This window comes from Rhinatrema bivittatum, chromosome 13 (genome assembly GCF_901001135.1).
Source record: "Rhinatrema bivittatum chromosome 13, aRhiBiv1.1, whole genome shotgun sequence".
Lineage (NCBI taxonomy): Eukaryota > Metazoa > Chordata > Amphibia > Gymnophiona > Rhinatrematidae > Rhinatrema > Rhinatrema bivittatum.
In genome coordinates this window covers 60,329,551-60,357,550 of record NC_042627.1, presented here as the reverse complement: position 1 = coordinate 60,357,550, position 28,000 = coordinate 60,329,551, and the positions used below count along the sequence as shown (strand labels likewise).

Sequence of the window (28,000 nt, the reverse complement as noted above, 5' to 3'; positions counted from 1 at the left end):
CCTTTATTTTGACGCGTCCAAGTGGACTGACATGGTAACCGTACTACTTTATTCAAAATGGATAGATAACACTTGGAAAAATATTTTTTATAAACACAGTAGAGAAAATATAATTATTTTTTTTTTTTACAAATTCAAATACATGTGAATCATTTCAAGACAACAAATATGTAAGAATAAAACTTTAGTTGAGCTTTGACGCTGGCTCCCCTGGAAGGCTGGCCCACGCATTAAACAATGGCTTGCAAAGGACAGCAGGGCAGCTGGAGGCCACACTGAATGCTGCATTCTGGAAAGCTAGGGACACTGTAAAACTTAATTAGCTTTCTGAAGGCATTTCTTTCAAGTATCATTACCTTTTTAGGAAGTTTGGAAAGGATACTCTCATTATGGTGAGACCCATTCTCACTAAAGTCATCTGTAGTGGTTAACGTCTGAGTGGCCAGCTCCTTAAGGCCATTCACTGGCACGCTGTTACAGCTGAGAGAGCGGCCTGATTTTTTGCTCTCTTGACCTGATAAGTACCTGTGTATGGAAGAAGATGGCTTATGCTTGCTGACCTCTTCTGGGAAACAGTCATCAAATGGATCCGCTTCATCTCCAGTGTTTTGTGTGGCCCAATCCTTGGGACTAACCACTTCCTGTCTAGGCTGCTCTGTTATCTTTCCCGCGGACATTTTGTCCTCCCCTGCTTCTGTGTGGAGTTTCCAGGTACCATTATTTGCTGTTGTTTCGGGACTGTGTGCATGAGAAATGATACAGTCGGCAGGGTTGCCAGGTTGCAGCATGTAGTGCCGGTTGACCACGTCGGTGGCAGTTTGCAGGATGAGGTTCCAGTCTCGCAATATATCGTCTCTGACTGTGAACTGGGAAGTCACAGTGAAGCGGATGATGAATTTATCATGGACCATAGCTGGAATGAGAAACATCTTGCCCGATTTTGTCAGTTCTTTCAGGACCTGTTCCGTCAAAGAGTTGGGACCCTGTTTTCAGAAAGAGCACAGAGAAATAAAGGTTGAATTGCCGCTTGATTGAATCTTGTCAGAAATTAGTGCCATTGCCAACAACATCCTTAGGTGGGAGGGGGCAATCAGTGTGAGTGCCCTGGGAGCTGAACTTAGGGAGGGAGCCTTGCACTGACACAGTAGCCACCACCCCCTTCAGTAGCTAAGTCTTCATTGTGAGTGTGTGCCCTTGTAGAAAGTTCATGCAGTGGAATAGAATGGCGTAGAGGAAGATACCATCCCTGCAGCAGTATCCCCAGGTGAGGTTGCTGCAATGATTTATTCCTGGTTCTGTATCAGAAAGTGATCCCTAGTGAGGATGTGGATTTTTGAGTTGGAAGCTGAGGGCCCACGAGTGCCCCTTTTCAATTCTTTTTCTTCCAAAAGAGTCCTAGGCCCTAACACTGTGAGATAGATACCGGTAGTAGGGACATTCTGCTCTGCCTCATAATCCGCGGTTGGAAAGATTTCTCTTTTTGCATGGAATTTTATTTGGGAAGGAATTTTTTTTCCCCACCCTTTCTTTCCTCTTTTAAGTTTTGGGGGCTGGAGGTTGTTCTTTCCATTTTTTGATCTTTGCAATCAGTCTTGGCCCTCTCTGCCTGAGAGATTCAGTGCCCAGATAGCACTTTTTCAAAAATGAGTGGCTACCCATCCGGTAACAACTCAAAAGGAGAAGAGAGGAAGAGTCGCCATCCCATGCTCACCTAGGGAGGGAGTGGAAATACCAAAGCAGCACTCTAAAGAGGCAAGGACTGAAAGCGAGACTTCAAAACCAAGAAGGGGAATCTAAGTACCAACAAAGGAAAACCCAAAAGCAGCAATTCCCAAACCTGTCCTGGGGACCCCACAGCCAGTCGCGTTTCCAGGATGTCCACGATGAATATACATGAGATAAATGTGTACATACTGAGTCTCCATAATATGCAAATTGCCTCATACATATTCATTGTGGATATCCTAAAAATCCCGACCGGCTGTGGGGTCCCCAGGACCCCTAATGTAAGGGAGGAACCTTGCCAGTTGCCCTAGATTGACCCTACATTTCAGGACAAATATAAAAGGGACCCCAATAAAAGACAAAAATAAACCCCACAATTAATTTTTGAAGTTTGATTGCTGCAAAATGGACCTACTATAGAGAAAATACACCTTGTGCCACATCATTCATACTGAACAAATGCCTTGGTAAATTTTATAACTGGAACACCAGCACGGTGCCCTGAGTACTTATTGCCACACTAGAGACACTAATACAGTCTACGCCTTGAGCCCTGGAGGCTAACCCTTCCCCCCCCCCCCCCCCCCCACCACCACCACCACAGAATGAATAAATTAAACTTTGATTCTGAAAGGGAAATATAATATATAGACAAAATAAACATTGGAGCTGAGACAGAACAATAGCCCCAGTACGAAGTAAGAGCCCCTGCATACTGGGAATGGCCCAAAAAGGGGCTACAGTAGAATTTCCTGCCAGCATTTGACATCACTTCCCTCCCCACAGTTGCTGCTGGCATGTGCTAGCACCAGAAACCCAGGAGCTGCTGGGTTCCATGCTGCCGAGAGCTCAGATGGTCCTCTGCATTCTGCCCCCTCTCTCTTCAATCCCAAGGGTGACATCCCTTTCTTCCCCTGCTTTTCAATCCCAGGAGGACCCCACTGGGCTCCATACCCCTCTGGAGAGTCAACCCTGACTAAAACTTCAGCATCTATTATTGCTCCATCCCATGCATGTGGCAGGGACTCTTAAGCAACAGAAATTTGTAAGGAGCACATTAGAACCTCTTTACACACTTATGAAGAGAGGCTCAGATTTATTTATTACAAACACGGTGCAGGAACCAATGATTGTCTGTTTACCTTCAAGCGAAAGACAACCAGTCCCAGATGCCTCTTGGCAGGAATCTCAAAGTGGTGATTGCTTCTTACCAAAGACTCAAATAACTTAGCCATTTCAGTACCCTATAATTAAACATGAAAAAGTCCAGATTGATTTTGTCTGATTGCAAAATACTAAGACATACAAAAACAGATGCACAATAATTTTAGAAAATAGTCAAATGTTGAATAAGTTTGAAGCATTCTATTAATTAGCTTCATCTCATTGTTGGCATTGAATTCAGTTACCAGAATGGCAATCCCCTCTGGTTTGGTCACTAGACGCCACTAGTTTCCCTGTATAGAAATAAATATCATGAGCCATCCATCCTTATATCAGTCCCTCCCGCCTAGAAGGTCTGGATTGGATGCCTCAATTCTCTTTAGCCCAGCCATTTTAAAACTCCGTGGGATCAGCGAGGAACCTTTCATTAGTAAGGATGTCTAAGTTTCACGCTCTGGTGAGGCTTCCCAGCTTCACCCCAATGGCATTTTTTGTTAGAAGTGACATCTCATTGTGCACTCCCTGCCAGAGAGTCCTTCTCCTACTAATTTACAGAGAGAGAGCTTTTTATGCCTGATACCCACCATAGGACCAGGGTGGGCTGGGTGCCTGAGGAGAAGATGACTTAAGGTAGGATTTTTGCTGTGAAATTTGGAACTCCTCCACTAGGATTCCTGGATAGCCGCTGGATGAGCGTTACAATTACTATTCATCCATGGGAACTCTATCCGGATGCCTGAAATAAAAGGACACCTACCTACCTACCACTTATACCAGCAGTCAGATGTATTTCAATACTGTGGACAAATGGACTTTTATTTAAATATTATCAAGCAGTAAACTTTATTTTAACACCTAGACCCTGGTCCTGTCTGGTTTGTCACAGCACTTCATCCATGGGATGCATATACCGTACTTTAATTAAAAACACTGTGAAGCAAGACACCATGGTCCAGGCCATAAGCAAGAGCTTCCCCTCATAAAAACAGCCCCCCCCCCCCCCCCCCGGGGATTAGGAGTCAAGTATGGGAAAAAATTGCTAGCTGAAGCAGCCCCTGAAGAGAAAAAATAAGTTTGGGGTAGATTTTATAAATCTATGCGCACACGTACTTTTGTTCGCGCACCTGGCGCAAACAAGAGTACGCGGGATTTCAATAGATACGCGCGTAGCCGCGCGTATCCATTAAAATCCGGGGTCGGCGCAAGCAAGGCTGCCCAAAATCGGCAGCCTGCGCGTGCCTAGCCGCGCAGCCCGCCTCCGTTCCCTCCGCCTCCCCCCACCTTCCCCTCCCTTCCCCTACCTAACCCACCCCCCCCCCCCGGCCCTATCTAAACCCTCCTACCTCTGTCGCGAAAGTTACGCCTGCTCGAAGCTTTGCGCACGCTGGAAGCCTATGCAAAATAGGCTCGGCGTGCGCAGGGGCGTTTTAAAAGGGTTACGCGCGTACCTTATGCGCGTAACCCTTTTAAAATCCGGCCCTTTGTGTGCCCTTGGAACCAAACAGCCTACTAGAAATTATTGAGTCCTCTTATTGCATCTGAATTCAAATAATGTTGAAAGCTGCCTTAAGCGTTTGGAAGGATGGGCTAAAATTCAGAATATTATTATTATTATTACATTCTTTGCATGTGTCTATTTATTGCCTCCTATGAGACCAAGCTACAGGGAATGGCAATAAAGGCCTTCACAGACCTCCACTGCTGCATCTCTTCCTGCATCCTCAGGTTACTGCTGTCCCTTCATATATCTCTCCCTCTCCCCAGCTCTCGCCTCCCTTCTCTCACAAAGCAGTGAGGCATCCCTGAGGCCTGCTCTATCAGGGCTTGATGGCAGGCCTTCTTCATGAGTATGGGGGCTGTGGGCCAGTGGGCATTCTTAGGCCCCGGGGCAGCCCTATCCCCCTCCTGCACGCAGGGCCAGTGCAAGGGGATTTGGCGCCCTAGGCGAGCCTTCTCCCTTGCGCCCCCCCCCCCGGTCTCGGCCCCGACTCCTACATCGTTCTCGATCATGCCCACCGGCTGTGTGGTTTTCTGGGTCACGAGCAGGTTGGGCATTGCTCGCGGCCCACCACATCACTCCTCTTTGCTGCTGCTTGCGGCCCCATATGGTTCGCACCCAGTGGCGCACCAAGGGTCTCCGGCGCCCGGGGGCTAATGCATTTGTGTGCCCCTTCAGCATCCCCCCCCCCTTAATCCTTCTTGTACTAATGCTTACGGTCACAGAAAATCAGTGGCATCTCTAGACAGAAGAATTTTTTTTTGGGGGGGGGGTGGGGGAAGAACCAAAATGACATTTCTTCATCACACCCACCTCTATAGCATGGGATCCTGCTTTAAAATTGGTTAAAAAAAAAGTGTTAATAAAAAAAGTCCAAAGGGTCTTCTGCGTAATTTTAAAAAGCTGGCCAGTTTCACACTATAAAATTATTTGATAGCCTCATTCAATTAATTCTATATGGATTATGAGAGTGAAGTCTGGAATATATAGGAAGGGACAGAATGTCAATATAAATCCTGCACCTCCAGTTCTGTATCTCTGTGCATCCACTGAAATTCCCCCAAACAATGGAGCTTGGATGTTTCCCTTACAGCTCATCATACTAAAAGATATTTTCAAATTCTGGTGTCACCTCACAGTAACAGCAGCACAAACACCTTCCACAGCCAGGCACATTGTGAACTAACACAAAACCCCGCAAAAAAGACGCTCAAAATCTGTACTGCAATCCCATCATAACATAACAGTAATAACACCAAGGACTCAAACAACAATAACCCTACCTGTGAATAAGCAAGGGTAAATATTACACCGGGTCCTAGAATACCAATATACCACCTACTGAGGAAACAAAACAAACCCGATTGCTATAGATCCCTATGCTAGCAGAATCTCTCATCACGGTCACATACACAGAGCAGAGACAGACTCTCACCAAATACAGAATACAAAATAAAGGAGCACAAATTAGACAAAAACTTAAATGGAAACTCCAAGAAGCCAGACTCCGTATATTAACAATAGAAAAACAGAACCACCATTCCTCATAAAATAAATAAAATCAAGAAACATAAAGCATCATTTATAATAGTAAAACCATAATAAAATAATATTTTAAAACTACTAATAAATAGAATTTCTATTAATTAAAATCATATACATTTTTTACAATTTCCCAAACACTAATAAAATATTTCAAAACAGCACATATATCAAATAACATTCAATAATTAAAACTAATAAGGATTTTAAAAAGCCCCTGCTGTCCATACATGGGAGCTCTTGATTTCCAGTCACCCTGATATTGTCGAGGATTAGGAGGTTATCCTCTCTCTCTCACACATACTCACATGTCCATTCTCTCTCACACATACACTGTCACATACATTTATTTATTTATTTATTTATTTATTTATTTATTTAACATTTTTTTATATACCGATAACCGTTTGCACATCCTATCGGTGTACATTTAACTCAAAACATGGTAGGCAGAGCCTTTACATAGAACAGTAACTATAACAATTAAAGTTGCAAGGCATTACAAGAGCAAAGGTATTGCGAAAGAGAGCGTAAACAATAATTATAATAGTTGTGAACTAATGTACAGTATATTTACAAGAAAGCATATTTACAAGAGAGTCAAACAGTCATCTGGACAAATGGATTTCATACATTATATGGAGGGAGTAGAGGGAGGGTAGGCTTGTTGAAAGAGCAAAGTTTTTAGTTTCTTTTTGAATTTTGGTACATACACATTCATGCTCTTATATCCACCATAACCTCTCGCTCTCACTGACACTGACAGGCTAAGACACTCTCTCCCCCTCCACACACACACCCCCAACACACACACAAACTCTTACTCCCTTGGATTTTCTCATACACACTCATGCTCTCACACTCACTGGCTCCCTCACATACACACAAACACACACACCCAGGCAAGCTCCCAGTCATTCTCACACACACACACACACACACACACACACTCACACACATACACCCCCAGGCAGAGTCCCATTCATACACATGCACACACTAAAAGCAGACCCCCCCCCCCCCCCCCCCTCTCTTTCTTTTGCCAGCAACCTCGGAACCTCTCTCATTCCTCTGCTGCCACTGTCACTGCTGCCGCATGGCTATTGGGGAGGTGCCGACTACTGCTACTGACACTGAAGCCCATTCTGCTGCCTCCTCTGTGCAGGCCCCGTGGGCTTCCACTTTCTCCATGCTGATCTCGTACATTGTGAGATCCACATAGAGAAAGTGCTACTCTTGCACATTCCCAAAGATTACATGTGCCAATCACTAAAAAGTAATTTTACCTTTGCTGTCTGATCTTAGTTTTCTAATTGGTTGATCATAGGCTTTTTTTTCCACCTTCCCTTTCTTATTTTTTTGCCAATTCCTTTTATATTGTCTTTTTTTCTATTTCTTTTCTCTCCATCTTCTTCCCTCAAACACACAGTCAGGTTCTCATTCTCACATGCATTTCTCTCTCTCACACACACACACACACACACAGGCTCTCACTGTCACATGCTCTCTCTCTCATACAATCATTCATACACACAGAGGCTCTTATATGCTGTCTCTCTCGCACACACACAGAAGCTCTCACATGCTGTCTCTGCAAACATTCAGGTCCTCACGCCCACACACACGGGTACATTTTAAAAGACAACACGCTCGCGTACTTTTGTTCGCGCATCAGGCACAAAAGGTTTTTTATAAGCTGGATTTTATAAGCTGGATTTATAAGCGCGACGCCGAGCGTCTTATAAAATCTGGGGTCGGCGCGCACAAGAGGGTGCACATTTGTGCAACTTGCGCGTGCCGAGCCCTGCACGCGCTGCCCGTTCCCTCCAAAGGAGGGAACTTTCCTTCCACCTCCACCCCCCCCCCCCGCACCTTCCCTTCCCTTCCCCTACCTAACCCACCCCCCCGGCCCTGTCTAGACCCCCCTACCTTTATCCGAAAAGTTACTACTGCCTCCGGACAGTAGTAACTTATGCACGCCGGTGCGGCAGGTCCCAACACAGGCCGCTGTGTCGGGGCACTCGGCCACGCCCCCAGACCGCCCACACGCCCCGAACATGCCCCCAATCCGACACCACGCCCCCTGGTCACTCCCCCGACCGCCCCTTTTTGCAACCCCGGGACTTACGCTCGTCCCGGGGCTTGCGCATGCCGCCAAGCCGATGCAAAATAGGCTCGGCGCGCACAGAGGGGGGTTTATAAGGGTTACGCGCGTACCTTATGCGCGTAACCCTTTTAAAATCCGGCCCACAGTCTCTCAACTCATCTCATACACACACACACACTCTACAGACCCTCAGCCTCTCTCTCACCTCTGGGCCTCCTCTTCGCGGGTCACCGCAGGATGGGCTCTGCAGCGGCTCTGATCTTCTCGGGCCGCAGTGGCCCTGCTACCGGGCCTCTTCTTCTTCTCGGGCCGCTGCGACTTGGGATTCGCGGCGGCCCGCAGCAGCTGCTCCTCTTCTGCACGCGCTGATGCTCCTCCTCCTTCCTGCCCGCGCGGCTCCGGCAACGTTTACTTCCAGGGCTGCGCAGGCAGGAAGGAGGAGGAGCATCAGCGCGTTTAGACGCGATCTTTTTCTTCGGGCCGTGGTGACGTGAGCTCCACCACGGCCCTGCCGATCTGCCTGCTCTGTGTCGCTGCTCAGCCGCCAGTGGGATGAGGTCCACTGGCGGCCGCATGAGCCTCCCTGCACCTGGGGGCATTGGTTCCCCTCGGGATACCACTGCTCGCAGCGCCCCCTAATACTTGGCACCCTAGGCCCAGGCCTAGTTTGCCTAGTGCTTCCACCGGCCCTGCCTGCACGGGCTTCCTATGGAAACATGAACCTGCTTGGCAGGAGGTAGGACTGTCAGGGGAACTTCGAGCATTAGGCTCACAATCCTAGCCCTCATGGAGGAAAAGTCCGCATCGTTCACGACCAGGGACACCCCTGTTGCTTGGGAAGAAAGGGGAGGTGTATAGAAGGGGATAGTGGAGGTAGTGCTCCAGCAGGGAGGAACACTTCATTTGAACCTGCCCAGGTCTGCAAAATTCTTTGCACTGACCCTGCTATCAATGGCCCTTGCAATTGAGACAAGGCCTACAATTTCAGCCTAGATCAGGGATGGTTAAACTTGCATTGTGTTGAAACAAACAGCAATTTTAAGAAAGGATCCACATGGAGAATAATATTTTTTACATACGTGTCTTATATGTGCCTGCAGGTTTTTCACCCCAAAGGACCGAATCACGAACCAGAGCTTCAGTGAACGAAACCTACGGCTCAGTGGAATTTGCCAGTGCTATAAATAAGGACATAAAATATCAGTAATGATATGAATAAGAATAATAAGAATAAGAATGATTTTAGAACAGTCAAACAAGAGCAAGGAACAATTGCTTAATCTTATAAGGGTATCAGCCCAGAGAGTGGCTACTAAAATGGTCAGTGGTCTTTGTCCTGCAGCATATGGGGACAGACTTAAAGATCTAAACACGTATGCCCTAGATGAAAGGTGAGATAAGGCAGATATGATAGAGATATTCAAATATCTCAAAGGTTTCCATGCACAGGAGGTGAGCCTTTTTCAATGGAAAGGAGGATCTAGAACGAGGGATCATGAGATGAGATTGAACGGGGTTAGACTCAGGAGTAATCTTAGGAAATATTTCTTTACAGAGAGGTGGTAGATGCAAGGAACAGCTTCCCAGTGGTGGAGACAAAAACAGTATGAGGTAGATCTTAAATAAGTACGCCGGATTTTATAAGATACACACGTAGCCGCGCGTATCTTATAAAATCCGGGGTTGGTGCGCAAGGCTGCGCAAAATCGGCAGCCTGAGCGTGCTGAGCCACACAGCCTGCCTCCGTTCCCTCCGAGGCCGCTCCGAAATCGGAGCGGCCTCGGAGGGAACTTTCCTTCCGCGCCCCCCACCTTCCCCTCCCTTCCCCTATCTACCCCACCCCCCAGCCCTACCTAAATCCCCCCCCCCTACCTTTTGTTGCGCAAGTTACGCCTGCTTGAAGCAGGCGTAACTTGCTCGTGCCACCTCGGCATCCTCTGGCACAGGCCGCAGTGCCGGGGGACTCGGGACCACCCTCCCGGCCCGCCCCCGAACCATCGCCACGCCCCCGGACACACCCCCGCCCGCCCATTTTACAAAGCCCCGGGACTTACGCACTTCCCGAGGCTTTGCGCGCGCCAGCGGCCTATAGAAAATAGGCGCGCCGGCGCGTGTAAATCCGGCAGGATTTACGTGTGCAGTGCTTTTAAAATTTAGCCCTATCTGAATTCAAAAAGCATGGGATAAATTCAGGGGATTGTTAAGGAAGTGATGAGAATTATAATTCTAAATTAATTGGACTGTCGGGCAGACAGGATGGGCCATATGGTCTTTTTCTGCTGTCATGTTTCTATGTTTCTAACTCTGAAGGTGCTGAGGGCATTTTTTCTTTTCCTTGTGCTCTGGTAGAACTGCTGGTTGAGCAGAGGATAAATGGCTTTCCTTTGCATTTGAATCATTTTTCTATGAGCTGGCGTTTATTGTCTATTTGTCTTTTATTGTATTGACAGTGCTTTCTTGAAATTCTTTGTTTGACGCTGCAGAAGTAAAATTGTTCAAGAAACCTTTTAAACTGTGTGGTCAGTGTGGTTCTAATAACTGTGTTTGGAGGTGCCCAGGAAACTCCTGAGGAGCCTTCCTGGCATGGTCTTTGGGGTTGCTGGAGGCCCCATCTGTCCCCCCTCCAGATGAGTGAACCTGCTCTCTCACATTCTTTGCCCTTTACAATCTCTGGGGAGTTGGAGCTGCCTTATTTCTTCTAGAATGTGCCCTCCTCTTTTGGTGACTGGGGGGGGGGGGGGGGGGGAAGGTCGTCACATCATCTGTGAAAATGATGAAAATTTTGCCCCAAAGGAAGAAAAATGTACAAAAACGTTTTGGCACAACCTTCTGGAGTAATATAGAATATTCTGTAAATGTTTCAACAGTTGTCTCTAAATTTTTTATTTCACCTATGATGTCTTCAAAATAATAAAAATTTCAGAGTTACAGACCCTGAATGCTTGCTGAAGAGCAGGTTTATACTTTGTCATGCCGAGAGACTTTAATTCTGTGCTGTGGACCTGCTGGGGATGAGGATGATGCAAAGTCAGCGTTCCCAGTCTCCCGGGGGAGGGGTGTGCAGGCTCGGCTCAGGGGCCACATCTGCCTATTCTGCAGGGAACATGGCTGCGTGACCGCTGGGAGAGGACCATCACTGCAATGGCCGGCTTAAAAGGGAGGCGAAAGGGACATGAATGGGGGTAAAATACCCAAGTAGTTGTGAATGAAGGGTTCATGGTGCCGCTTCCCAGCCCTGGTTCTGATGGAGCTGCAGGAAGAAACTACTGGGGCCCCACAAAAAATGGCCCTAAGCTGGCAAAGAGAAGCCCCCAAACTCAAGTAGTATTAGGAAAAGGGGATATTTAACTAATTCTGCAGATGGAGGTGGAAATGATGGAGACATTCACTTACCATAAAATCTGTGGCAGCTCCTGAATTAGCGTGCCTGAGGTAGAGAGGGTTGACGCTGAAGGTTTGTTGAAGTTTGTACTTATCCTTGACCCTGTTAAAAAAAAAAAGTCAAATTGCTGCGCAAGAAAGTCTCAGTGAAGGATTTTGCTCTCGGGGTCTCGTGCTGGCGGTTCATCTCTACGGTCTCTCGCCGTACTCACCAAAAGGCAGTACAGTCAAAGTGAACCATCATCCACTTGGAAGGATTGAAGGTGAAAGAGTCGGCAAACTGAACTCCATCCAAAAAGCGTCGGAATTCGGGGCACAGGAAGGCCGTCCCTGCGTACGCAGCGTCGATATGAAGCCAGAGTCCTTCACTGGCACCTGTGGGAATAGAGAACACCTGCTGCTGAGCATTTTGGGCCAGGAACCATTTCTGCAGGCTGCGGACATGCCAGAGGGCCGGGGATACTTGCATACGTTCTTAGGAAATCATTTTCTCAAAAATAAAATGAAATCCCAAAGCCCTCCATACCGCTGTAGTTGGCTCTTAGCAGTAATCATCCCTTCCATTCGCCTTTAGATACATATTTATTTGTTTGTACCTGGAAGCTAATTGTAAGGTTATTATTATAAAGACATCGAGGCATGGACAGATATGCTCCTAAACACTGCTAAGGGCACAGTCCACCTAATCCCATAGACTTTTTTCCTATAAATACTAATTGCTTAAGAAAACTAACTAGCTCATTCTTGACTAACTCTAGTTACTATTTCTAAGGGTCAGCGTTTGCTATCAGAATTTGGATGCAGATCTTAGTGAGGGCATCACTGAGCTTTACCTAAACAACAACAGCAAGGAGCAGCTCTTATTCTTACACACGAGTGGTACATAACACTGCTTTCTGAGGTGAATGGCTACCAAGGTGGCATTATTTAAAGATATGTTACATTTATAATGAAATTTCTTTGCTCCTTTACTGAAGGCTAGAGAAAAGCAATTGCCTTCTGCTGCCATCTTTTCTCCCCACTAATGGTACCATGTTGTCATACCTCCTCCCCACTGACAACGCCCCATGCAACCTTTCCTCCTCTCCACTAATGGCTGTCTTTCTTCCTGCCCACCATCCTGCCAGCCCTCATCCCCAGAAATGGAACTATACTGCCATTTCTCCTCCCCACTATTGGCACCATGCTGCAATTCCTCTCCCCATTAATGGCACTTTCTTCCGACACCTGTCATTCATGTAAGCTCTCTCTAGCTCCATTCAGAGTCAGGTTGTCACCAGCAGTGCATCATGGGATTTTGAAACTCTTGAAAACTAAAATGGCCACTTTTCTGTCCCCATTTCATTCCTTGGGTCATTTTGTTTGCATCAAGCTGAGTCATTAGAAAATTTTTAAAAAATCAGCGAGACCTAAAATTTATTTATTTATTTATTTAGGATTTTTATATACCGACATTCTCAATACAAGTATCAAATCAGGTCGGTTTCCATAGAACAAAACTGTCGCGGTTAAGGCGTTACAATAAACAGAGTTTCTGAACATAAGAACATAAATAAATATTACATAGACAACAATAACTCGTCAAAATAATGTGAATAAATATAGGGAATGGCTAAAAAAGGGGTAGTGTAACTTGGGATATACAGTAAACAGAAAACTGTGTTGATGGGCAAAAACCTGAGTAATGCATGAGTTCAAAGAACTAATGCATCAACAAAAGAGTATTTTCAAAACAAGGGAAATGAGGGGGGAAGGATTTTTGTTTTTATGCTTTGTAGTTTGTGAGATCAATTTTTGAACTAGTTTTTACTGCATCTCATATTAAACAATCCTGTTATTGAAGCCCGTTGGTCTTTTTGAAGTTTGTTTCAGTTTTACTATTCTTTTGTCTTAGCACGAATTTAAAAAATGTCTGTGTTTATCTTGTTAATATTCTTTCCTCTGTGATGCCACCAAATTTCTCAAGACTATGTTTGTTTTACCAGTATATTTAGATGCAATAATGCTTACAAATGGGTCCCAGCTCAGTTAGACAGTCAAAGGCACAGACACCGGTGGTACCCAAAGTGGCACAAATCTGCAAGGAAACCGAGTCAGGAGAAATGTTTCATTCTATCAAATATACATAAAGAACACATTCACCAGCAGATCATTTTCTTTGAACTGAAATAGAAAGCTGAATAAACAGTATTTCAACATAAGAAGGGAATTTTTATAACTTCCCACATAGCATGTACATACAGACTTTACTGAGGATTTTCGGAGCAACCTTATGCTCATACTTTTGCTTTGAAAATCCTCAGATAATTATACAAATAATTGCACAAATAATCTCACGTAATATTATACATCCTTTAGGAAGGCACAACTTACGCACTAACAAGTGAAGTTTCAAAAACATTATGTATGTAAAAATGTGCGTATTTTTCATCTGCTAATTTTCTTGTGGATTTAATATTAAATGAGTTTATTGTGTAGTACTGACTGAGAGGTCTGAGTGAACTGGGAGGAGTTCAGGCTGAAGAACTAGGATGGTGCTGATGTCCTGGGTGAACTGCTGGTAATTGGTAAACTGATTAATTTCTCTGTGGCACCCATGTTTAAAATTGGCCAACTTACATGCATAAATCAGGACTTACACAAATTTTACTTTCACATGCACAATAGAGACACGTATCTTTTTAAAATAAGTATGAAAAGTACATGCGTTCAATGCACTGATATGCATTGTTTCAATGCATTGCGTGTAGGCCTATATATGTGCATATGTGGTGGGGTAAAAATACTCATATCATCACTGGTATAGTTGCATTATTGAATATAGCTGGCTATCTTAGCTGGATAACTTTATCTGGATAACTTTAGGACTACTCATTGGCACAATCAGAGTTAACCAAATAAGTTATCCAGCTATCTCTGAATATCAAAGTTATCTGGATAACTTATCCAGCTCACTTAGTTCCTCCCCGGAAAATCCCTACATTATCAAGCTAAATTTTAGATGGATAATAAGTTAGCTATCTATATTTTATTTATTTATTTGAAAATTTGTATTTCACTAATCCATAGATCTCAGTGGATAACAAACCTGCATGCACTTAGCTGGATAAATGCCAAAATATTCACAAGTCAACATTTATCTAGAACATAAGAACATAAGAAGTTGCCATGCTGGGTCAGACCAAGGGTCCATCAAGCCCAGCATCCTGTTTCCAACAGTGGCCAATCCAGGCCACAAGAACCTGGCAAGTACCCAATCTGTGAGTTATCTGGCTAAATATCTTTAAATATTGACCTCAAAGGATTGTTTGATAGAATGTTTCCTCTTTCTGAATCATAGATAAAAAATGTTCTTAAAATCAAGAGCCAAAGTGTAGGCAACAGAACTTACAAAGAAAGGCACGAGGCCATGGTCCCGATCTTCTTCAATAGCCTTCCTTAGGGTTTCACCTCGAAGGGAAAAATTGTCATCCACGGGCAGAAATTTTATTTTAACCAAAGAAATCAAACCCGCTTTCTCGACTGAAGAATGTGCCTAGAAAGGAATTAGTTTTTTTCCAGATGTGATTTGTGAGTCACTGCACTAAAAGCAAAAGACAGTTGAAATTGTAATACTTAGAAAACAGATTTCTGGGTATAGTTTTATAAATATACAAACAGAAATCTTTTATGCTTGCCCCTTTTCTGGAAGAACTGACAGCATGAGGCAAAGGTCACAAAAACATCTCTTCCCCTGGGAAACAAAATGTGCTGTGCTAACAATTAGGAGTGTGCACAGACCTTTTACATTTCCTTTTGTTTTTCATGTTTTTTCATTTTACTTTTTTGTTTGTTTATTTGTTTTTTATTTTTGTCTATTTAACACAAAAAAACCCCTAAACAAATTAAATAATTAAATAATAAAATAAAACAGGTTGGCCTCACCCCAAAAAAAAAAACAAACAAACACTCCCTGGCCTTCCTCCTGACTTTCCCCTCCTCCAAACCCTTTTATAGAGTTGGTGTTCTGCATAGGGCAGGAGCGATCCCCCCCATACTGCAAATAAAAATGGTGCCAGCATTCCAAGGCCAGTGCCATTTTAAACTTCTTTCCTAAAACATGGCACCAGGCTGGCACCATTTTGTAGGAAAGCCATTTAAAATGATGCCAGCCTTGATCCATCAGTGCCATTTTTAATTGCACTGAAACTCTAACCCAGACGAGGTCCTTCTCTGGTTGGGGTGAATGGGCCTGGAGGCCCTTGTCTGCTTTTGCAGAAATAGGCCACAGAAACTCAGTGGAGTCTTTGGTGGGGTGTCAGGCATGCCAAGGAGGCTTTATTGAAGTCTAGGTGGCGAGGTGCATGAGAGATTCCTTCAGCTAATTGGCACTTTCCCTTTTGGGCTGGCTAATATGCATGACCAGCCTGTCCTTAATGCAGCCACAGTAATGCTGCCATGTTCTGCATCTAATTAGTTTAGTATATTGGGCATTAAAACCGGCAGGTAATGTGTATTGTCAGGCTGTTTTTAATGCAGGTTAAAACAATAAAAATGAATTACCTACAAGTTGCTTGTTAACCCTTATTTCTTTTATAGTAGTGTATAAATGATCTATTACTATGATAATATATTATTAAATGGTCTATAAAACATTTGTTAAAGAAATCAATAGTGATGCCCTTTTTGATATTTTATTAAAATAGTAGAAGAAACCATGTATTGTACATTCTGAAGAGTTAAGTTGTTAAACTGGAAATTTCTATGGAATTATCATACTGTTTTTAGACTTCATAGATTGCTTGAAATTAGAGAGGGTAACTTTGAAACAGGCACGTGGGCACACGTGTGTGCATTTGCTGGCTTGCATCCAGAGATTCACCTATTTTATAACAAACGTGCATATATATATGCGCATATTATAAAATAATCTGGATGTGCGTACGCATGCACACAATTATAAATGTATGCACGCATGTGTGTGCAAATGCCGCTTCTACTTAATAAGTGGGGGAATTTTATAAGGGGAGGCACGCCGATACCATTTGTTATTTTCCCAGTTTGTGCCCAGTTAAGGGATAGGACTTCCTAATTTAATAGTCACCAGTTAAGGGATAGCCCCCAGTTAAGGGATAGCCCCCTAATTTAATAGCCACCCTTCACCCTGTTAGCCCTGACTCTTACAACCCTGCTGACTAGCCTAGACTTTTTTTTTCGTTTCGTTACTTACACGCCATCCATAGTAGTACAGTTAGGTGGCAGAGGTCCCCGGCGCGTGCCTGTGTGCATAAGTATTTGCGCACACATCTCTTGGCCTTCCCCAGACCACGCCTCACCCCTTTTTAGAACGTTTCGCTTGAGCGCACACCGGGAGATACACACGTCCATGGGCAGCTTATGAAATCCACTCTGTGTGCGCCGGCCCGACTTCCCCGCGTATCTCCCAGTTTCGGTGCACGCAGGGCTTTTAAAAATGTGCCTGAAAATGAATAATGTATAAGGATGTGCATTCATTTGAAACGAAAACGGAAAACAGGGTGAATGAGCCTGTTTTTGTTTCGTATCAAATGAAACAAATTTGGCCCCCCCCCCCAAAAATGAATAGTGCACACTATTTGCAATATTTTGTTGAAAACAAATGAAAGCAAAACACCGCAAAAAAAAAATAATAAAAGGCCCAAAACCAAAATGCAAACCCCCACCCCCGCAAAAAAACAAAAACAGAAATGAAATTCACATTCCTACTAATGGATATGCTTTAGAAAATAACGTTTTACTTTGAGTGGTTTTAGCTCTTGACCGGTGACCACTGGTTAGAGCACATGGAGAACCCTGAACATTCCTCAGTTATTCTGACTGGGAAGGTCAACAGCAGGAACACAAACCAACCTGATCAGAAGTATAGGCAATGAGGCGAGAGTTCAACCAGGACTCGTCTGCATCAGGCTCAGCAGATTTCATTTCCAAGATTGCATTTTTTCTTGCAGCCAGCAAAGCAACCAGTGTTGATTCACTAACAGTGCTCTAAGGAAGAAGAAGAAGTCATTATTCACGATGTCATCTCTCAGACCCACGGACACTCTGAGAGCTTTTACCTTTCTTAATATTTTTACAGTTAGATCTTAAAATTGTGAGGGTTGGTTTTTTTAGAACAGAAACATGCAGGAATAGCTGCAAGCCTAAAGGACTTGCTCACAGCAGCTAGCAAAACGACGACAATTCACGGACTTCTGAGGGGAAAGGTGCAGACAGTGCTGTCAGTGCTGGTATTAAACATCTGTCCCAATGGCTGATTAATGATCACTTGGGCACCGGTGCAAGTTCTTATTTTGGATGCTCCCCCTCCCCCTCCCCCCCTCCAACAATAACATTCAACTGACACTTCCCCCCCACACGCCCGGTGTGCTCAGGCCACCCTGCCCTCAACACCCACCACTCACCCCGCAATCTCCCTCACTCAGTGTTCTCAAACCCCCCACCCCCGCCACTGCCCAGTCCCCTCACTGCACACTGCCCCCCTGTTCTGGGATCTCACCCCCACACACCTCTACCTAATTCTCTCAACCTTCTCTCCTCCCACCCAGTGCAATCATCAAACCCCCCCCCCCCCCCCCCATCTATTATTCTCACCCATTATTCCTCCCTGCCCAGTGATCTCACCTCACGTCCACTACTCTCACTTAACACTCTCACCCCACATACCCTGCCCAGCACCCTCACCCCTCTCTCCCCCCTCAATGCTTTCACCACTTTCCCCCCCGCCTGATCCTGTGCTTTTCTTACTCTCAACCCCTTGCTTTCAACCTTTTCCTCCCCCTGCCTTCTCTCTATGCTCTCGCCCCACACATCCACCTTTCCCCCCCCACATAGTTCTGTGCTTTTCCCTTGCTCTTACCTCCTGCGACTGAGTCCAGGAACGGGAAGAAGCCCTGCCCAGTCCAAGGTTCCTTTTTTAAATTTATTTATGCATTTATTTTGAAATATTTGTTACTGTGTTTCTGCCTCCCACAACTGCTTGCCTCTTTCTGTCCACAAGAACCCATCGGCTTGTGGGAGGCCCGACAGCAGCTCAGCAGGCCCCTCTTCTCCCCTCCCCCGAGAAAACAAGAGAGAAGGCCTCAGGGAAGGGGAGCCCGATCGCTGTTCTTCCTGTCCGTTCCTTTCTCCTGCCAAGGACCCTGCCTAGGACCTGCCCGAGCGGCGAGGGCCCCTTCACTCAGGGCCCCACTGTAGCTGCCTTTCCCCTCCGTACCTCTGCCTCTGATCTGTCCTGTAAGTGGATCTAAGACCCGTGTAAAGGGCTAGGCCCCAGGTTATAGAATATTCCCAAACCTCTAAGCCTTAGAATTAAAGGTCAATCTGCACATGCCGTGCAGTATACGGATAAATCCGAGGCGATAGGGCAGAAAACTAAACAAGAAAGCGCCACTTCTGCACAAAAGTGTTGGCACTAATCCAGAATTACCTAAGGAAGAGTATAAAATACTATTGGCTCATACCTTATGTTGTGAGTCTGCCCGCTTCCGCGGACAGATTCCCTACCTTCTGGCTCCCTCGATGCGGCAGGACGCCACCGATTCTGTTCGCCGCAGCCCGGAGGCCATGGCCATCTTCGTCTCTGCACGGCAGGGCCGAACCTGCCGGGGCCATCCTTTGCGGCTGGTCGCCGCTGCTAGCCTTGCCCCTGCGGCCTGCTATTGACGCTCTGGCTCCCCCAACTTTCCTCTTCGCGGCCTGGAGGCCACCCCAAAGTCTGCCTCCGTGGCAGGGAGCCACCGCCGGCCTGCCCCGCGGCCGGAAGCCACAACACCACCGATGGGGTCCTCGTTCGGCAGCCTGGAGGCTGCCCCGGAGTCTGCCTGTGGCCATTCTGCCTTCCCTCCTCTGTCACCGCAGAGTGCAGGAGAGTGTCGCTGTCCAGGATCCTGCTCTCAGCTTCAGCCTTCCTTAGGCGCTGGCGCTCGCCTCTTCACTGTATTTAAAGGGCCAGCCACAGGAAGTGTTGCTGGCTCCATCTCATGATGACTTCCTGCTTCTGCCCTATAAAAGGGATTCTTCGTCAGTCTCTCAGTGCCTTCAGATCGGGTTCCACAGTCGTCTGTGTCTTCAGACCGGTCCAGGTCCTCCGTGGTCTTCTCTTGCTTTGATGGCTTCATGTTCAGTGTCTTCATGTTCCTTGTTCCCAGTCCTGGTGTCGGCCGAGTCCAGATATCCTTGTCTTCAGCTGTCTCCAAGTTCCAGATGTTCATCATCTAGGTCTTCAGCGTCTTCAGGTTCCTGACGTCCTTTGTTCCTGTCTTTGGATGTCTTCATGTTCCCGGTACCTGAGGTTCTGCTCTTCTGTTGTCCTCATGTTTCCTGTGTTCCACGTCTCAGTGTTCCAGAGGTCCCTTGTCCAGGCTTCCTCATGTCTCAGCCTTCCTGGTGTTCCAGCCTTTCCTGATGTTGTGCCCCAGTGCCTTCCAAGTTTCCTCCGCTCCGGAGTCTTCATGACCTGCAGCTCCATGGTTCTCTGAGTGACACTTCTCCGTCACTAGAGTTGCTGCAGGGGGATTGGTTCCCTGTACTCCAGAGTCGTCATGTCTTGCCAGCCTTTGTGGAGCTCCGGATGACATCGGCTCCGTCTAATTTCTGCCTCGGCTGGACTCTTCCCTGCGCTCGTCCTGCTTTCCTCGTGGTCCGTGACCAGCCTCCTTGGGCTGTGTAGGGCACGTAGTGGAACAGGGTGGTCCGCGACCAGCCCATTGGGTCCCGCCCGTGAAGGTGGGCTGTGTAGGGCGCCCTGAGAGACAGTGCCAATGTCTTCCTTCCCAGCTTCTCGCCTTGTTTGGGATGCCGTTGTATCAAGCCCTCGCCTATGATGTCTTCGTCCATGATGTCTTCGCATCAACCCTTGTCTGTGATGTCTTCGCATCAGTCCCTCGTCTGTGATGTCTACGCATCAGTCATAGTCCCAAGTCTTCTGTGTTCCAAGGACTCCATTTGCCTTCGTCCTCTGTCCGGCCTGCCGCCCATTGCCGTACCCAGCGGCAGGTCCGAAAAAGCTTGGAATGGTTGGAGGACTGTTCATCAATCAACACTGCATTGTTGGTTGTCCGGGGCGTGCAGGTCTGGTTGAGGGTCAGACCTTGCACCCTAGTCCTTGCGTCTGCTATGTCTTGCCATGTACCCATGCTCGCACCAGCTCACCTCCCATGGTTTGGCTTGGGGCTCCTCCCTGGGTCATGCCGTGGCCCAAGGGCTCACAACTCTGTTTAGAGATGACCGCGCCCCCGTGCCTCGGAGCGTGACGGCCGACGGAGGTCGCGCTCGTAACACCTTATACATAAGCGGTAAGTACACTTTTTAATTTAATATTTTACTACCAACAATTAAAACTGTTTGTCTTGTTAATAAATAAAGTAGGCTTTAAACTCATGATTTGTATTATTATTACTATAGTCTGTATACTTTATTTTAACCAGTTTTATAATTTTTTTGTTTGTATGTTTAGTTCAGCGATTTATGTGATTCTGTACACTGCTTAGATTAATTTGTAATAAGCGATCTATAAGAATTTTAAATCAATAATTTTATTTATTAACACTCCATTACTTTTCTAAGCTGATCTCTGCATCTGTGGCTGAAACAAAAAAACCTGTACCTGTATCTGTACCTGTACTATTCTCTTTCTTTGCAGTTTGGATAACCCTTCCTCAGCTGCTGATTGGATACCCCTCTCTCCTTTGGATAGCCCTCCCTTAGCTGCCGTACCTGTAGTACTCCTCCTCCGTTGCTGTTTGGACAATGGTGCAGGAAATGATCTGGGAGCCCCAGCATTTTAGCCAACCAGTCCATTACATTCATTTCCAGTTCTGTGCAAGCTGGGCTGGAGGCCTTATGAAACAGACACAAGAAAAAATCAAGATACTCCACATCATTTTGGAATTAAAGGGTTACTTTTCATATATTAAATGCACATCAACTGCATATTCTCCAATACTTCAATTCAAATCCAATAAAAGCTAACATTGAACAGGTTATATCAGATAATTACTGGCAAACTAAAAATATTTTCTGCATTCATTTGCACATAGCCCAGGGGTTCTCAGCCAAGTCATCAGGACACATCTAGCCAGTCAGGTATTCAGGACATCCATAATGAATATACATAAGATAGATTTGCAGGCATCGCCTCCATTGTGTGCAAATCTATCTTATGCATATTCATTGTGAATATCTTGAAAACCTGACTGCCTAGGTATGTCCCGAGGACCTTGTTGAGAACCTTGAAACTAACCAAACATTTCAAAAATAGCACTGCAATATATAATTCATTATACATATACACACACTGGTACAGATTTTAAACTCCTCCTCTGTCAAAGGATGAAGGTACTGCCTACCCATGTAAATCCTAAGCAATTGATAGCATCAGCCAACATGTCACCGAGTAAGGAAGGCCAGGATGTGAGCGCAGGGAAGTAGGCATGCATGTGAGGACTCTGCCAATGAACAACCTACATCAGGAACATGAAGATATGATGAGCTAATAAAGAGACTGGCACCAAAGCAAATACAACGATAATAAAGATGATGATTGATCATTTTTATCCAGTGGCCTACATAGGCTCCTCACTCCGTCTTAATCTAGATCTTGAAAACTTGTTTACTTCTTAAACCTTGCATTAATGTATGTATCTAAATTTAAAACATCTACTTTTAAGTAAAGATTTTCCAGCTTTACAGTTTTGTTCAATTAATACTGATATTAAAATGAATCACAGTTAACTTACCAAATAAGATTATCACAGTTCTATGAAATATATTTTGAATGGACATTTGGCCCTGGCATGCAATGCCATTGTAACATTGAAAGAATGCTTATAATAGGCAGGTGTCAGCTTTGGCAAGTTGTAACCAGGCAGTGCCTAGAAAAGATTTTGCTCTTACCCCAGGCATTATCACATCTTCAATATCTCTGAAGATATCGTCCCAGCTCTCAGACTCCAGAGGTGCACTGTCTGGCAGGAGCAGTCTCATGTAACCAGGTTGGACCTGAGGATTCACACGCCTCTCCTTCACAGTGCTCAGGTACTGGTAAATGTAATCCACCATCTCTTTCCCTAAGCATGGCAGAGAGGATGCATTGAGAACATAATTTCAGTAGTCACAAAACACAAGGACTGAACCCATGCATTGCTATTTATTGCTCCAGGTCTTGTTAGGTCATGCGAGAACTGTAGAAAGAGGACTATGAGACTGGGTGATTAAGTGGAATTCAGTGCCCCGTAAGGCTGTGCATGCAACATTACTGAATGTGATTAGGGGAAAATTGCATAATTTCATAAACCCAGGATGTATAAATGATTTAGAACTGGCTGAATAGACAGCCTGAAGAAGGCTGGCCCAGATGGAGACCTGTCTCTTTTTTTTTTCAGTCCAAAAAAGCTTTGTAACAATGTATCTACACATTTACCTTTACAATATTTATTTATTTATTTATTTATTTATTTATTTATTTATTTATTTATTTAATATTTTTTATATACCGAAGTTCTAGCAACAATGTTGCTAATCATTTCGGTTTACATATAACATTGGGGTGACTTAACATGTGTGTCTTACAATACATGTGTCTTACAATACATGAGTCTTACAATACATGTGTCTTACAATACAGACTATAGCGTCCACAATATAAAATAACACACAATTCATAGAAAAAAAAAAAAATCTTTAATATATAATCATGTATTTTTCATCCTTAACTTTGATTGGGAACCTTTCTATGGATTCACCGGTTTGCAGGGCAATTGTGGTTCTGCACAACAATATACCTGATCATCTGAATGAAAAATGCAATGTATGGCTGGAATCTGAGCAAGATGTTTTGTAAGGCAGAAGCCTTTACTAAAATTGATTAAGTCTTTACTAAACCCACAAAAAATGAAGGAGAAGGGAGAAGTGTCTGACCAATATAAGGGCCTTTTTTATATACATTGTATAATAGCTAAGTCCCTAGACGGGATTTGTTGAAAAGAGTAATCACCAACTACAGCCTTTCAGACATATGGAATACAATGGCACACAATGACTCTTAGGCACATTTAGCCAGGTCAGGTCTTATCTGCTGTCAATAAGTTCTGTTATTTTTTGGAAAAAAATATATACATGTCTTCTCAGTATCTGTGTTGCTGCAAGAGCCAAGACTATTAAGCAAACTGCAGAATGCTATCTATGCATGCCTAACATTTGGTATGTCAATAAAACCAGTCTAAAAAAGGATTCAGCCCCCAGTTAAAACAAATCGTTACAGTTTCACTTTTTTGTCTTCTCTTTCATTCAGGAGATGAAATAAGTAAGGTTTTGATAGGCCTCTCCCCTCACCCCATTTTGAGGAAAGACCTAGAGGACCCTGCACATTCATATTTTAAACCCCCTTGGGTAGCGCTGGCTCACAGACTCCTGAAAAACCTGCCTGAAAGAGCAGCTATGCTGCGTTTAACGATGGAGAGAGTCCAGGCTGAGGATTCCCTCTGTAATGGCCTCAATCTGAAGACGGGAATTTTCAGGGGTCTGCCATGTACAAAGTGCATGCAGACTTTAACCTGAACTTTCAAAGCAGAGTTGTGCACACAAGTCCACTTTGAAAATGAGCGGGCACGTGCCAAACACAGCACAGCAGCCGTGCCCACGTTTACAACCTGCTTGCTGGCAGGAGAAAATGTGTGCAAGTGGATCTAGGTGCATATGAGAATTGAAAGTATGCGTGTAAATGCTATCCCCACCCCAACTCCACCCCCTCCAGAGCGCCTCTTTAGAAAATGGATAAAAGTCCACAAGGAATCGCTTCTATGCATACTTTTATGTGCGCAATTTTCAAAAGCCCATTTATGTACATGAAATCATAAATGCCTGGAAAAATTCAGAGCATAAAATGCCATCGTTACGCATAATCTCAGGATTTGTACAAGATGTCACCTATTTCACTTTTGTTAAATAACCTAGCCACATTTTATTGCAGGTACGCTTCAGCTATGAAGATTTGGTGGTGGGATTTCTCATGACATAAATCACTTGTATTTGCAGATGAGGAATGCACTTACAGAGCTGAGGGACACTGTTCCCTATCTGGCAGCAGTCACTGTAACTGCTAAACTGTGATTTTCTTTTTTTTTTTCTGTAATTATTTCTTTGGCGACTTTACAATAAAATGTATTATACAATCATAAGTATTTTTTTCTTCTTTTAGATTGGAAATGATGCTTGCTTCATATGTAAGTGCCTAGAGCATTTCCAAAGTTTGGGTAAGCCATTTGGATTCATACTACCGTGTGAATTTCAGATGCTCTTTTGTCCATTTTTGTTTTCCTATTGATGTTTTGTATTTCATTATGTTATTAGATTCCCTCCTGATGCAGTTACTAGGAAATAAGGCCCGTGTCAGAGGACCTTTTATCCTTGTTAAATTTTGGGCTTTATGCTGACACCTCTGCAGTCTTTTTAAATAAAGTGGTTATGAATGCTTTAGGAACTTTATGAACCAAAACGTACTGCACAAATCCTATTGAGGGATCCACACTCTGCTAAATAGATACAAAATACTATCACCTCATTAGTTGAAAATTTTCATATACTGGATTTGACTGATGTTAAAAACAATTCTCATACCATCTTCATAAATACTATTTACCAAACAAAAAAAAATGTTTTTGGATGGAGTGGAACGTTTCGTACTTTCTTATGTTTCCAATGCCAATCCTCTGGCGAACATTGGTAACATTGGAGAGTCAAGCCGGAATAGTGTCGGTGACACACGACAAAACGGATGCACTGAAGAGAGCTGTTAAAGAAGATGACGGTCGTGGGACTTTGACAACCCCCGAGGAAAGAACGGGCTGGCCTGAAACGTGGCCCCGTTGGGCGTTTGGTGACATTGGAGAGTCATGTCGTTAACGGATAGATGAAGCATTGCTTACGTTAACTACAGTGCTTTAACCTTCAGCTTGAATAAGTAGAATGTCACGAGTGAATTCTAGAATAAGAAGAATGTCACGAGTGAATGATCTCTTGAAGACAACAAGTTACATGTGATGATTTTTTGAAGCAAATAAGTTAAATGTGGACACAGTTGTTTGATATTCTGATAATTTTTTGCATGCATAAAATATAGATATATAAAGTGGTTGGTGGTGGATCGTTAATGATTAAAAGTTTAATTTCCATTGCCAGAGGACTGGCATTGGAAACATAAGAAGGTACGAAACGTTCCACTCCATCTAAAAATTGTTTTTGTTTGGTAAATAGTATTTATGAAGATGGTATGAGAATTGTTTTTAACATCAGTCAAATCCAGTATACAAAAATTTTCAACTAATGAGGTGCTAGTCTTTTGTATCTATTTAGGAACTTTATGGACATTAATGATTGAATCCTTTCACATGTTTTGTTGCTTATCCTTTGATGGCTGGATATTATGCCTTCTGTGATTGCTCCTCATGATTATCCCAGAGAATTAGAAAAGATGCAATCTGGAACCAAAACCCAGTATAAACTATATCCTCAGTCTATAAATGCATTTAAGATTCAAAACGGGGTACTGAGAAGTAATTAACATATGGAATGGAACTTTTATTATTTACAGCTCTTTTTTTTGTTATATAACAATATGTTAGGAAACTGGTTTTGCTGTGTCAGCAAATATAAATAAATAATTATATAAATAAGAGAAACTTCTGAAATCCATACAGCATCCAAAAATGGCATGCAAGTAATTTAACATTTTACAAGCCCTTCCCAGCTAGGGTGACCATTTAGCTCCATGGCTGGGTCAGTCCTAGTTTCAACCCCATTGCATGCAGGGAGATGTGGTCCTATTTGTTTTAGGACAATCAGAACTAGGACTCCATGCATGCAACAGGATAAGACCAGCTGTATTGGCTGCCCTACCCAGGGCTCCAGGAATGCAGCATATCACACATTAACTGAGGAAATATGCCACATTTTATCTATTGTTTTTACATCTTTCTTTGGTAGTGAGGGACTATTGTCACCTTATATTTACATAACCAAAAATAAAATTAGTTAAAAGAAAGCAAAGTTGTTGGACAGAAGCAATGCCTTTGTTAATTAGGCTCATGTGTATTTACAGACTTTCAGCACTCTTAAGGTCTTTTTCTTAGTGAATCAATATTTAAATATTGACTGAATGATAGATGTACATTCTGCTTTCAATAATGTTATTTCAGTTTTTGTTAAAAATAGAGGCAACTAAATAATGACTTATTCAAAACAGCAGAATGTGAAACATGCCACAACAAAATCTCTCCCACCCCCCCCCCCCCAAAAAAAATAATAGAGTTTACTGCCCTAGATCTGAACAGTACAAAATATTTCTCTAAATGCAAAATAGGTGAAGATGTAGGATTGTGATACCTCCTTATGGTGTGCATCTGATTTCAGAATGAAAGTCAAACTCTCTAGTAATCCAGGACGGTAGGAGACTGCAGCAGTCTCAGCCTTTCCTTGCTGAGTGCAAAGTATGAGATGATCAGAACAGTTAAGTGTTTCAGGGCCGACAGAAAGTCACTTCTCTCTCTCCTGGCCCTGATATAAATAGGCACTAGTGTATGTTTACCATTAGCTGTTCGTAATATATAGCCCTGTGACTATGCACTGGGGCAGACTGCAAAGAAATGCTACTGCAAGTCATCGGTGTATGAAAAATAAGAATTTACAAAAGGCACTGCCAGAGGTCTGCAGTGTGTGCAAGTCTATGAAACCAAACCAGCTGGCTCGGAAGTCTTTGCAGGACAAAAAAAAGTAACTCTAATGCCATGCCAGCTATCGGACACTGTGCACGTCTGCACGCCTTCACATTGTATCTGACTTATGCTGTCTCGCAGTGCACACATTTGAACTTGGCTTATAAAGCGTTGCACAAAAAGAAAATATTTGCGCAAAGAGTTTTTTCAAAAATAGGAGGGAGCATTGCTATCAGGTTCTCTGAACTACTTTTGTTAGCTCTGGAACTTTTTTTTTTTTTTTTTACATGAAGGAAATATGTGCTCAGCTAAATACTTTGTTGATTCTAGTTCTTTCATTCAATGTATTCCTTTCCCCCAAACAGTGCGTAAAAGCCACCTGGTTCCTGCTGCTGCTTAGCATTTCGATAGTGCCACTAAGTGTAAGAGCAGTGAATTTATTTGACTCGTGTCCCCTTTTTTGGGGTGGTCTGTTTTCTGCTACCCCACATGTTCTGGCTCATGCGATATAAAGTACAGCAGTGTTTCATCAGTCACTAAAGCGTAAATCACAAGCCCGGGCTCCATTCTACGCCCATAAAGCAGAAGGAAAAAAAAATGAATGAAACTGGCGTAAGGCTGATGTATGCAGGGGCTCTCCCCCTTGGCATTTTGTAGGAAAAAAAGAAAGAGAAGCTTTTTCATTGTTAGCAGAGAAGATGAAAGCCCTGGTTGTGGATCAGCTCCCACCACTCACCTCGTCTCCTGTACTCCTCGGGCTCCATGGCTCTTCCCTTCCAACTCCCACAAACTTCCGATTCGCTGCTCAGGGGCTCCCTCAGCTGCAGCTCTACACTTCCGAATCCGTCACGCCCCAGC

General features: G+C 44.1%; 1 protein-coding gene across 2 annotated transcripts; it reads right to left on the bottom strand.

Annotated features, from left to right (window-relative positions):
- On the bottom strand, positions 1-27,998 carry HDC (histidine decarboxylase). Of its 2 annotated transcripts, XM_029575773.1 has the most exons (12): positions 27,879-27,998; positions 22,329-22,501; positions 21,782-21,895; positions 21,150-21,272; positions 17,286-17,420; positions 14,809-14,952; positions 13,428-13,494; positions 11,630-11,792; positions 11,430-11,520; positions 9,116-9,214; positions 2,868-2,969; positions 1-983 (listed from the first exon to the last, which is right to left on the bottom strand). In XM_029575773.1, exons 1-12 carry the CDS (start codon positions 27,904-27,906, stop codon positions 231-233), a joined length of 1,992 nt encoding a protein of 663 aa, XP_029431633.1. In that variant the 5' UTR covers positions 27,907-27,998; the 3' UTR covers positions 1-230. The 2 variants fall into 2 exon arrangements, with proteins under 2 accessions (XP_029431633.1, XP_029431634.1); XM_029575774.1 differs by lacking the exon at positions 21,782-21,895.
- Positions 27,999-28,000: the final 2 nt, after the last annotated feature.

Coding starts and splice junctions, on each gene's coding strand:
- HDC (XM_029575773.1), bottom strand. CDS start 27,906: ATGGAGCCCGAGGAGTACAGGAGACGAG. Junction 21,896..22,328: donor AAGATGTGATAATGCCTGGG/GTAAGAGCAAAA, acceptor TTCCTGATGTAG/GTTGTTCATTGGCAGAGTCC. Junction 13,495..14,808: donor ATGGCCTCGTGCCTTTCTTT/GTAAGTTCTGTT, acceptor GTTTCCTTGCAG/ATTTGTGCCACTTTGGGTAC.